Genomic DNA, 13,248 nt, shown 5'->3' with positions numbered 1-13,248 from the left:
GGTAAAAAGCACGACTCGCGACAGTGTAGAGTCAGGATTGACAAAGAATTTTTTTCCATCTTGTTCCAATTGTCTAGGCATCCACAATGCTGGTTCCTCTCTATGTCCCATAAAGCCCCATGTGAGAGATTACATAAGCAGGGTAAACGAAGCTCCGAAGGAAGGCAAGATCGCACAGTAGGAACAACGAAGAAACAGCGGAAAGACAACGATAACCTCTGTGACCAAGGTTTGGGAGAAAGGCACAGCGACTATTGAAGCAGTAGGAAACGAAGTCAAAAATGTACCCCTAGTCGATGAAGTGCAGGGCAGCACTGTGGATTCTGCGGTCGGTACACAGATCTTGGAATACCTCAAACAAGTTGGACAAGGGGACTGAAGCTCTAGAAAAATTAGCTATGGAAACAGCATGGGTGTAGAGGGGAGTGAAGTGGGGAATGAAACAGGGGGGGGGGGAGGGGGGAAGAAAGTAAGGAAGAGGATGTCGCATCACGGATGGAAGAGTCTCAGGAAAATGAACTAACTATCCGCTAATAATGACAGTATTCAAACCAAGTGGTGGAAAATGTTGACGGAGAAGCTCAGGAAAAGCCTCCGTCTTCATCATGGAGTCTTTACCTCCGTCTATGGTTTACAAAAATAGAATTTGAAGAAGCGATCTCGCTTATCAATGAAATAACAAACAGCAGCAAAGTTAAGAATTCTCAATGTTAAGAAACTCAACCGACTTGAGGATGGTCCGGGACGGACCGAAACGTCGTCGTCCCTTCACCTTCTAGTGTGTGGTCTGGTCAACATGTTATGAATCTGAGAACACAAGAGGAAAAAAATGACTGCATCTACGTTTTATTCCTCCCATGTTGGTCTTAATTGTTTCTTTGGCAATGAAATACATTCTTGAAGTATATTATGCTTTGTAACATTAGAACATAAGGATCTTATTATGCTTTCACATGCATTACTAATTTCTTCCCACCTTTTGAAGTGAGAGGATTAATTCATTAGCTCCCTCACCTCATTAATCTAATCGCCGAAGCTTAATTTATCTCTGAAATTCTATCACCTATAAGTTTAATCACATTATTATTTCAGTAACAGTAATAATAATAATAATTTATTTGCAGGAAGGTACAATGGGTTTGTGAGATTATAAATGATTGGTATTTTTACATGCATGCAAAGCCACTTCATGGGCCATATGAGAATAATCTTTGGATTAGATTATTGGATTATTACTGGATTGAATTATTCTCATGGCTTCTTGTTGTACCTTGTCCAACTTGTATAGTCTGCCTAACCAAAACAATAAATGACAGGGGCAGCACAATCAATAAGAGATCTCACAGTATGCCATGTGATTGCCATTGGAATGTGAAATGTAAAATATGATTAAAAATTGTGTACTGTATCGGTTTGTGAGCCCTTTAACTGACCTTATCTACACGAGGGTAGAAGTAGCCTAACCTACTCTATCCTTTTTGAGATGTACTTCTTTTTCTCAATAAACTTGCTTGAACTGGTGTACACAAGAACCTGTACATCAGTTGATTGATGGTTGAAAGGCGGGACGAAATAGATGAAGAAGTTCAACCCCGCAAGCACAACTAGGAGAGTACAGGAAAAGACCCACCCCGCCAACACACACACACACACTATCGCTACATTTCCGCCACCCTACAGCAACAATCGTGCTGCACGATACTTTTGTAACTAGCTCATCAAGATTGTAACTTGCTTAGCTAAATGAATTGTGGGGTTCAGTCCCTGAGCCCATTATGTGCCTCTGTAACCCTTTCCACTACCGCCCGCAAGATGGGTATGGGGTGCATAATAAATGAACTAAACTAACGATACGCCATGTTCTCCAAGTCCAGCATCACACAACATCATTTTTTGTAAAATCTCTTGTATGTATGTACCTTACCTGAATAAACATTTATTTATTTATATTTATTTATATCATTGCACCACAACCAACAATTTTCTCTCATCCTTTATTTTTTTCTTGCTATGTAACTTATCATTTTTATAAATTTTGCAAGTATTTACCTACTTAAAATTTTCTTAGATTAAGGACCTGCCCGAAACGCTGCGCGTACTATAGTGGCTTTACAAGATTGTAATTATTATGCTATATATCCTCACAATCCCAATGTACCTTGTATATATATATATAAATAAAATAAAATATAGTATATAATCGTAATGGCTTGGCGCTTTCCCCTGATATTTCCCTTCGCTCGAACGCACACCGGTCCTGGTGTTTGTCAACAGATGGCAGCACCACTCTCTGAATGATCCATTTTCTATGGCTGGGTTTGTTTGCAATTAAAAAAAAATCGGCTTGTAAAAAAGAAAAAAAAAAAGAAAATTAAAACATCAACAGGTTGTATAGCATTAACTTACAAAATTATGACGTGCAGTGATAAACACTTCATATATGACGACCGTAATGTGGATATGAATGTTAAATAAGGTATGCTTGGACCGAGAACACCTGCAAGTAACGAAGTGGGACTAAAATAATTCTATAAATATATTAATATTTTTAAATAACGAATTGATAAATAACTTTACCATCAATTGTAATAAATAGAATTTTACTAATTGTATAATAAAGTATAGAAAATTTACCTAAATATTTTGGTAAATTACATAACTAACTGATTATTGTAGATTTTAATATCATATATTTGACATTACCTGATAGTAGGTTTATATTATCGTGTGCCTTAAACTAATGAGTAAGGAAAATAACGAGCGTTGGTGACGCTTCGCTCTACTAATATAATTTAGTAGAAATATTTTAAAGGGTACAGGTCGTCCCAGGCTCACCTACCTACTTTGTAGGAGGGCCCAGGAGTCAGCGATCTGCCCTACTGTAAAACTTATAATAAAATTTAGAAGTAATTATTCTCTAGAATAATCAACAACTAATGAAAACTATGAAATTTATCAATTATTACTATCAGTCGGATTGAATAGCAACCGGGAAATAAAAATAAATGGGCGGTAGAACTTTTTTTTTTTTTCCCCAGGCAGGTACAGGTGCGAACGACCTCTAACACCTGCTATAGCAGGCTGAGAGCTTTCCCTTCCCCAACGTACTACGGGCTCACCATAGCCCGTGCTACTTGGAACTTTTTGTTCCAGGTAGCGAATCTTAAACAACTTCCCTTCCCCTCGCATATACAACCTGTTCTCTAGAATAATACATAACATTTTGACGTCAAAATCCTCATCCTGTCATTTCTTGTTTTGGTAAAGGTCCAACAAATGGCTACTAGAGTTTAACTCGAGCAAGTGGAGTAAAAATAGGTGTAGGAAGCAGGCCATATACAATGTACCATTTGAGAGATAAAATCCTTTACAAATCAAGAAAGAAAGATCTGGAGGTTGATATCACGTCAGAGCTGTCCTCCTGAAGCCCACATCAAGAGGTTATTATCAACGGCATATGCTAGGTTGGCCAACATATGAACTGCCTTTAGAAACTTGTGTGTTGTAAGGAATCATTCAGGACCTTGCATACCTCATATGTCAGATCTTGCAGTTCCATCGCAGAGTCCATACCTAATCAAGCACAAGACGAACGTAGAGAAAGTTCAGAGGTGTGCCACCAGACTAGTACCCGCACTGAGAGGCATGAGCTACGAGAAAATTCCACTGGAATTAAACCTCACGTCACTAGAAGACAAGAGTTAGAGGAGACATTACCACCTGCAAGACTCTTAGGGCAACTAACAGGGTAGATAGACAAATTATTTAATTAATATGGGTGGTACACGCACAAGGGGGCACAGGTAAAAACTGAGTACCCAAACGAGCTACAGACACATTATAAATCATTTTGTCAGCGTCAGAGTAGTTAACAAATGGAATGTATTAGGCAGTGATGTGGTGGAGGCTGACTCCATACACAGTTTCAAATGCAGATATGATAGAGCCCTGGTGTACACAAGAACCTGTACATCAGTTGATTGATGGACGAGAGGCGGGACCAAATAACTAAAGTTCAACCCCGCAAAGCACAACTAGGAGAGTACAGGAAAAGACCAACCCCGCCAACACACACACACACACACACTATCTCTACATTTCCGTCATCCTAAAACAACAATCGTGCTGCACGATACGTCAGGTTCCCCAAGTCCACCATCACACCACAGCACTACAGCACAGCACAGCATTACACCACACCCAAACAACCACACTAACATCACTATTCATGCGCTACACATCCCAGACCCACCTCACAAAACAACCACCCACACACTAGATCTCAACAATACCAGCTCACATAGCGACTTTACACACACCACCCAACCCTGGGTTGCCAACCCAACACTTAGCGGTCTCGCAGTACAGTAGGCTTTCTTCTCTACCCAAAATTTGAGATCCCGGTTTCAATTCCCAGGCGGGCCAGAAGTGGTTGGGCCTGTGTTCAGCCAGCAGTAAACAGGTACCAGAGAGTTAAGCAACTGCTGTGGGGGTAGCATTCTCCGGAAGGTCAGTAGTTCGACCGTTGGGGAACCTCGATGCAAGCCTAATGTGTACATAGGCTTCCTGTCCTCGACAAAACATGTGAGCGACCAGTGCTGGGGTACTCAGCGTCGAACCATCCCCCCTCCCCGCCAGTAAAATAAAATAAAACAGAAAGATTGAGAAAATACAGAGGTTTCATATAACTATTTACAAAATTGAGGTAACTTACCAATATTCTAAGATAAACTGAGGGAGTCGAACTTGATACCACTGGATGAAAGGAAAAACAAAGGGACATGCTCCAGATATTTTATTTATTTATTTATATATATACAAGAAGGTACATTGGGATTTTAAGGATACATAGCATAGTAATTACATTCTTGTAAAGCCACTAGTACGCGCAGCGTTTCCGGCAGAAATATAAAATACTCAAGAGGGGCATCGCTAAAATATATAAGAAACAGGATGCATAGGCTGAACACTATTGTAGCCGGGGGGGGGGGGGGGGGGGAGGGGGGGGCAGACATGAAATCAGATGGCAAGTGTGTGCAAATACATTTCCTGTACAAGGGCAGAAAGCAGGTGGAACGAGCTAGAAGCAGCCACATCTATTCAGTAGTTTTATACGCAGATATGAGCAGGAAAGTCTTCTGAATTCCTTGTATAACACGACCTGACAGATAAAGGCCGGGGGTCAGTAGTTAGATACCCCCCTGCCCCCCCCCCCACCCCCAAAAAAAAAAAATCGAAAACTGGCCGAAACGTAATGCGTTTTAGTGACTTTGCAAGAGTGTTACACTACAATGTGTGTACTTTCTCAACTCAATGTACCTTTTTGTACATAAATACAAATATAATAAACATAAAAATCAGTAAAAATAAACAAGTGCGCACAACCATTTCACTAGGCAAGACACCTGCGTAAATCAGCTGTACTGAAAGTGGGAGCGGGCACAGGTGCTCACAGAAGCCACGTTGCTAACATGACATCTGAGGGGTCGAACGCCAATTTAAAACAATCCCAGGGGGGGCTCAAACGCCCACCTAACACGACCCCAGGGGGCTCAAACACCCACCTAACACGACCCCAGGGGGCTCAAACACCCACCTAACACGACCCCAGGGGGCTCAAACACCCACCTAACACGACCCCAGGGGGCTCAAACACCCACCTAACACGACCCCAAGGGGCTCAAACACCCACCTAACACGACCCCAAGGGGCTCAAACACCCACCTAACACGACCCCAAGGGGCTCAAACACCCACCTAACACGACCCCAAGGGGCTCAAACACCCACCTAACACGACCCCAAGGGGCTCAAACACCTATCTAAGACGAAGGCACTGGGGGACATAACTTTAAACGCATATTTAAAGTTATAAATAGTTGAAGATTCACTTGAATAGATGGGTAATATTTGTATCTTTTGAATGTGTGTCCTCATGTCTGTTTGGGCACGTACTCTGTGTCCTCATGTCTGTTTGGGCACGTACTCTGTGTCCTCATGTCTGGCTGGACAATGTTTTAATACACTTGCTGTGTTTGTTTACTGAGCAGTCAATAGGTCACCCAGGAGTTTAGTGACTGCTGTCGGGTCATCTTGGGGGAGGGCAGTAGTAGGCCTAGAGGGCCCGTTAGAAGCCTATACCAGTCTTCCTGTCCTCGGCAATATAAAACCAAGTCTAGACTCGTTCACTTCTAACAGTATCAACAAGTCTAGATCAGTCTTCACTGTCTACCACAGCACTGCTTTGACTCCTGTCATATATTGTGTGATATATGAGGCTGCGGAGGCCTGAGGACGGATGGGAAGGGAGGGTAGGGTTTTTTTGGAAGGGATGACGAAGGGGGGGGGGGGGGTAATAAGATCGTAGAGATTAAGAAAGAAGTGGGAGAAGCGTGTATTTGCATGTGCGGTTGCATGGTAAAAGCCCGGAGGTATTATCGTATCAAGTCAGCAACCAATATAACTGCTCTATATGTTTTCTGAAAACAAAAAAGTAACCCCCCCCCCTCCCCCCCTTTCGTTCTTCTACGAAAAGTAGAAGAACGAATGCAAGTATGGAAGTGCCGGGCGACTGTCGGCCGTCGTCGCCTGGGTGTCCACAGCGCGCCAAGCCCGCAGAGCGCAAGGGTTACCTGGTTTGGCAACACTGTGCAGCACGTTGTCGAATAACACAAGTATCTCGGAACTTTAGTGGTGGCGGTACTGGTGTACAGGACAGAACAGCAGTGGTGGAAGTAATGGCGTACCGGACAAAACAGTGACAAAGGAACTAGTGCATTAGACAAAACAAACAGAATGCAGACCACGTCATTCACCGCTATTAATCTAATATTATTAACATCTGTAAATCGCACGCGCCAGTCGGAGAGGTTGTAGCGAGACCAGTTTATCTCAATTCCCCGTAGGTAGATAAAGAAGCAAGATAAGATAACCGCATTCTCGATCAAAAGAGGAGGAGAGGGTGACATGTTAGTGGGTGTCTCCTCTCGCTCTAGCAGCAACATACTTCATTCACAGTCTAGTCGCATCGGCCAGGTGTACTCCAACACACCTGTACAACATATACACCTGTATCCACCTCATACTCAACCCATGAGCCCCAGTAACAGAAGGCACGTCATCTGTACGTGATCATCGCCTCCCTGGTTAACTCCAACAATGGGTTTGAGAGTAAGTGAACAATATTCTTTGGTAGCCGTTATAGTTCCTCTTCCTGTTTGTTGCTCTTCAGAACTCCTGTTTCGTTTATTTTCATGGTCATCAAAGTGAAACATTAACGAAGTACAGACTCTGAGATAGGTAATCAGGATGTATAATTAACCGAGGTGGTTCTTGCTTTTGGTGTTTCTGTATGCGTGTGAGGCAAAATGGAATGACAGGATTCTTCATCAGCAACCTGACCTGTTCTCGGTACGAAGGTTTCCGCGTTTGGCAGATATATTTATGAGAGACATGTTTATTTGACACACACCATTCCTTGCAAGGTGATGGAGAAGATCGCGAGAAAAAACTTAGTAACACATTTGGAGAGAAAGGACTTCGTGACAAACCACCAACATGGGTTCAGGGAGGGTAAATCTTGCCTCCTAGGTTTAATAGAATTCTACGATCAGGTGACAAAGATTAATCAAGAAAGAATAGGATGAGCGGACTGCATTTTCTTGGACTGTCGAAAAGCCTTTGAAACAATCTCAAGGGGCACACACACTAAGGGGCATAGGTGGAAATTGAGTGCCCAAATGAGCCATAGAGACATTAGATTTTTTTTTTAGTGTCAGAATAGTTGAGAAATGGAATGCATTAAACAGTGATGTGGTGGAGGCTGACTCCATACACAGTTTCAAGTGTAGATATGATAGAGCCCAGTAGGCTCAGGAACCTGTACACCAGTTGACCGACAGTTGAGAGGCGGGACCAAAGAACCAGAGCTCAACCCCTGCAAGCACAACTAGGTGAGTACACCTGTGTGGCCTGACGGCTAAGCAGACAGCGCTCGGGGGTCGTAGTCCCAAGAGCCGGCGTTCGATCCCCGGCGGAGACAGTAACAAATGTTCAGTTTCTTTCACCCTTGATGCATCTGTTCACCTAACAGTAAATATGTACCTGGGATTTAGACAGCTGCTACGGGCCGCTTCCTGGGAATGTGTGGGTGTACGCGCGCGCGTGTGTGTGTGTGTTAGAGAGAAATATATGTAGTAGCCAGGTTCGAACCCTCGTCACGGCCCTTGTGGATTTGTTCATATGTAGTAGCCATATTAGAGGAAAAAAAATAAATGGGTTAGAAAGGCACCTAACCCCCCCCCCCTCCCCCCAAAAAAGCTAATAGCTCGATTCTGCAGGAACAAATATGACATACAAATACACACACAAATAATAAGTTCCTGCCCCTCCCCTTCCCACAAGTTCAAGCCCGCCAAACACAGACCGAAACGGCGTCGTTGGTACAACGTTCGAACAAGTTTTAACACCTAACCAGTTATAACAACCAATATAGCAAGTTGTAACAACGTTCTGATACGTCATAAACACGTAAAGCCAAGATGTAACAACTTTATTACACGTTGTAACAAGCGGAAAATAGAGACAGTTTCGGTTTGTGTTTCCACCGAGTACGTTTATTGAGACGCTAAAATACATCTCAAAAAGGCTAGAGTAGCCTAGGCTATTCCTACACTTCTCTCGGTCCCGTTGACGCCCGCTAACAGTTCTCAACAGTCGAGCCCTAAGTTAACGACCGCTTTCCTGTCGTTATCTACATTTCCGCTGAGGACCGATATAAGAGTTTTAACTACCACGGCTAAATTACACTGAGATTCATCGCCCATATACTCCTTCCATATACTCTGGTACTCCCCTTATATTCATGGCAATCCCCTTTATACCCTGACAATCCCCCTTATACTCTGGCAATACCCCTTATACTCTGACAATCCTCCATCTCATACGTTAGGATTCCCCTACCTTATACTCTGGGGCACTTCTATCTCATAATTCGGGCTTCCCACCTCATATGCTAATATTCTCTCTCACCTCATACTCTTGGGGACTCCCCCCCCCGTCTCATACTCTTGGGGGCTCCCCATCTATCAGGTGTCACAGCTGCGTATGTGGGCCGAGCTCCATCTCCTGGCTACCAGCACAGGTTAGCATAAATAGAGTTGCCATTATTCCTTCACCTGCACCTCAAGTGTCATCCGTTATGGCTTTTCCTGTTGTGTTGGCCCGTTATAGTGAAGTCTTACCTCCGTACATCACACAGACCCATGTCTGATCCGAGTAGAAAAATCCAATTTCCTATTTGCAATTTCTCGTTAACATTCATCTTAAAAGTGGATATCGAGTTGAAACTTTGATTTAAAATGCCTAAGTTGATGATATTTACCCGATTCTTTGGGTATTGTGAGGTGGAACAATTGATTATTAGCAACAAATCATTTGGTGTCAGGTTCAACCCTACGAGAGTTAGAGTCTTGAGAGCAAATAAATGTTTTTAACCTGTACTCTTCATTAAAGACTTAAAACCACCTGAAATTCTAAATTCTCTATAATAACATAATATCCTCAGAGGCAGCAGTGGGGTGTTCAGTCGGGAACAGTTGTTATAACAGATTGATCTATCAATAAAAATGGCTTTATCGCATGCGGGTATAAATACATTCAGCGAGATAAAGTATGTTCTGTTAGCAGAGATAGAGATAATGGCATAATGTGTTCGTGTCGATAGTGGTGTATTTCCCTCCTCGGTGTAACATGCGATATTCCTAAGCGCTACGGGATCCTAACCAGATATTTGTGAATACTTGGGAGGTTTATTTGTAGCTTTTGAATATCTGAACTTCATGACTAACTGGCAAGGGAACTACGGTCAGTTAACGGTCATCCCGAGCAAAATAGTTTTCTAATATCTAGTGCTGATTAAAATCGAACAATGACATTTCAATAATTAATGCCGTTTTCTTTCCTTACCAGCATAAGATGGTGGTGACGGCGGCGCTATGTGCGGTAAGCATTGTTATCTTCATCATCTACTCCGATATGGCACCGTCCCAAGCTTTCTCCAAACGTTTATTTTACGGGCTTGAGACATTTTCGATGAGGAGTGCAAAAGCTGTAAGTACTTGCAAGTGCGAATCACTATGTGAATTTAGTTTATAGACCAAGTTGTATACGGTACTTAATCTAGTAGTTTCATTAAGTATAAGTAAAATGACATACTAGGGTGTGATGCCCTGATAATACAGGTTCGAGCCCTGGTCGAGTTCTAAAGTGATTTATGGCTTTGGGCCCATAAAAGCTTTCTTTCACACACACAATTATATATGTATATGTATAACAGAATCAAACCACTATGGATGGCCTTCTTACATTGAGCAGCAAGACCACGATAAAATTGAATGCCGTTGTCAAGCTTACATTCAATATAGACAATGTTGAACATAACCTTAGGCTTTCAAGTATAATGTGTGTGAAAATTTAGCCATTTAGATATAGACCTAGTTTAATTAGTTTAGTTCGCTTATTATGCACCCCATACCCATCCTGCGCGCGGTAGTGGAAAGGGTTACAGAGGCACATAATGGGCTCAGGGACTGAACCCCACAATTAATGTAGCTAAGCAAGTTACGATCTTTATGAGTCAGTTTTTAAAATTCAACACACACCGTCACATCAACAATGGGCTCGAGACCGACCACAAGTACAGTGTGTAAATTAAGCAACTGGCATATGTGGAAAGCTAGTGTCATAATTGATATGTCTATCCTGCACACCGGCCGCCCCCCCATCAAGTGGGCAGCATTGGAGAGGTTACAATCACTTTGTTACTACCTACAGTTAGCAAACGGGGGATATTTGGGTACAATTTCCAGTGTAGATATTTTGAATAAAATATATAGACAAAAACGTGCGTTTCATGATATGGCAAACTGTTTTATTAAAATTGTAAAGTAAGTAATTTCCTGCACAGTACCCATATTTCGATTATAGTATGAATTCTGTAGATTAAAATAACACTAGTTGAAAATTGTGCTAAGTATTACCAAAATAGCTCAGGGATATTATATATATATATATATATATATATATATATATATATATATATATATATATATATATATATATATATATATATATATATGTGTGTGTGTGTGTGTATATCACGAAAATAAACACGTGATTAAAAATGTGAGTGTCAGACCACGGAGGAAAATTGAAACAGGAATTTCCTTAAGTACTTTCGTAAATTAATACATCTTCAGAAGGAGTCCTCCGTGGTCTGACACTGTCATATATATATATATATATATATATATATATATATATATATATATATATATATATATATATATATATATATATATATATATATATATATATATATATTCTTGCTGGTTGGTTGGTTGGTCAGTAAGCTGCTGTTGTTGCCTTAATAACCTTCCGTAGGCAGATAGGCGTTAAGCCCAACACCAAACCAAAACGGCCTACCTCTAATGTGTAAAAACAGTAACAGTGCCAGTAGCGTTCTGTTTCTAGCTATTCATTATAATTATACACAAGGTTTACAAATCAAGAGAGACAACCAATGTCAAACACCATCCACTGATTACGACCTCTTGCGCTATCGCTCACAGGATGAGTATTGGCTCTACACTAAATTTTTTATGTAATAATCTAAGATGAGGTCTGATAAAGGACCTTTTGTGCCCTCTGTAATGCTTTTGCGCTACCGCTCACAGGATGAGTATGGGGTGCACAATAAACTAGCCGCCTTCGGCGGCAACAATCAATCTACACTAAACTACCGTTTAAAGGATGAGTTTAAGGGCACACAATAAACCACAGCTCGAAGGATGAGTATGGGGAACACAAACACAATAAACTAATGAACATTTGATCATTGGAGTTATCTAATCCAAATGATTCTTGACTGCCAATTGATCTTTACAGAACAGAGAACAGAACTGAGATGCAAAGTAAAGAGGAGAATAACGCCTTAGAGACTAGTAGCGTCAGACGGGACCCGTCCCACAAAGACCTTGATAACGCCTCGAAGGTTAATGTCAAAATTGATCTACCCCAAACTGATGTAGATAATATCAAGGCAGATCCACTCCCTATAGCCCTACCTTCAAGATCGACCACGTTGGTAAATAACATCACATCACAATTCTTACTGCCGGGAGATTCTAATTTACCATATATCGAGCCAAACTACGAGGAGATAAAGCAATTGCCTGAGGACCTGTTTAATGAAGATCCACAGAAAATGGCGAAAATTGATCCTTTTAACCCTCCACTGAAGAAAATTTTGTTTTGGAATGAGGCAAGTATAGATTCTTATCTCTATAAAATGTAAATTCTAATGCTTATGATCATTATCTCCAAGAATTATTACTAACGGATAATTGCCCTTAAATAATTATCCTAAATTACTATGCCTTTGAATTATATTAAATTTTTACCACTTTGATTTCTAACCACTTGATTATTACCCCTTGGATTATTACACGTTTATCACCCACTAGAAGATTATTTCTTGGATTAATATCCACTAGAGAATTAGTCCGTAATTATTACCTCCTTAGGGACGTGAGTTTCAAAGCTCAGCGTCACCCATTTGAACTTACTGAACTGATATTTAATGTCACATTTAATCAATCTTATATTTAGGTATTAAATCCTTATGGCAGGACAGAGCGTTTGAGTACATTTCCTTTCAATTGATGCATCTGTTCAACCATGAGAAAGGTAGCTGTTGTGGGTTGCATCCTGGGAAAGATCAGAGTTGGTTTATGGGTACTTCAGTAATGCTAACAAGCTTCGTGTCCCAAACTGTGTAATTAAACAATGCTATTCCGTATGATCATGTCTTATTTAAACTAAAAGGAGGCACAAAGTAAAAGCCTGTCTTATTTTTTAATAATTAGTACCACATTAGTAACCCTCCATGCTGCAGAGATAACTCCAAAATTAACTGGTTCATTAATCAAACTTGTTAGAGAACTGCTACGTTCCCATTTCAATTTGCCTACAAACCTCAGCTTTAGTAACTAGTTGGATACTCAATTATTTTATACACTATAGTGCCTCTTATGGGGAAAATATTTACCCAACCACTTGGACTGGACGGTAGAGGGACGATCTCGCTTCTAGCAGGTCGGCGTTCAATCCCCGACCGTCCAAGTGGTTGGGCACCATTCCTTCCCTCCGTCCCATCCCAAAAACAGTCCCACGATCCCAAGTGCTATATA

At 41.3% G+C, this 13,248-nt stretch overlaps 1 protein-coding gene and 1 non-coding gene across 4 annotated transcripts in view; both read left to right on the top strand.

The window, feature by feature from the left end:
- The first annotated feature begins 2,727 nt into the window (after positions 1 to 2,727).
- LOC123771850 (U12 minor spliceosomal RNA) lies at positions 2,728 to 2,878 on the top strand. Its single transcript, XR_006774572.1, has one exon. It is a non-coding gene; the product is annotated as a U12 minor spliceosomal RNA (small nuclear RNA).
- Positions 2,879 to 6,601: 3,723 nt separating this feature from the next.
- Positions 6,602 to 13,248, top strand: part of LOC123771746 (alpha-(1,3)-fucosyltransferase C) — a 23,032-nt gene continuing 16,385 nt past the window's right edge. For 2 of the 3 annotated variants that reach the window (XM_045764470.2, XM_045764469.2), the window contains exons 1-3: positions 6,602 to 7,168; positions 9,968 to 10,108; positions 11,945 to 12,320. In XM_045764470.2, coding sequence (XP_045620426.2) covers positions 11,964 to 12,320 — 357 coding nt within the window. In that variant the 5' untranslated portion in view covers positions 6,602 to 7,168; positions 9,968 to 10,108; positions 11,945 to 11,963. Of the gene's footprint in view, positions 7,169 to 9,967; positions 10,109 to 11,926; positions 12,321 to 13,248 lie in introns of those variants that run through there. The other variant, XM_069313278.1, reaches the window with a different exon arrangement.

The sequence above is a fragment of the Procambarus clarkii genome, chromosome 75 (genome assembly GCF_040958095.1).
Source record: "Procambarus clarkii isolate CNS0578487 chromosome 75, FALCON_Pclarkii_2.0, whole genome shotgun sequence".
NCBI classification, from domain to species: domain Eukaryota; kingdom Metazoa; phylum Arthropoda; class Malacostraca; order Decapoda; family Cambaridae; genus Procambarus; species Procambarus clarkii.
Note: the sequence above shows the minus strand (reverse complement) of the source record. Positions and strands in the feature narration are given on the sequence as shown.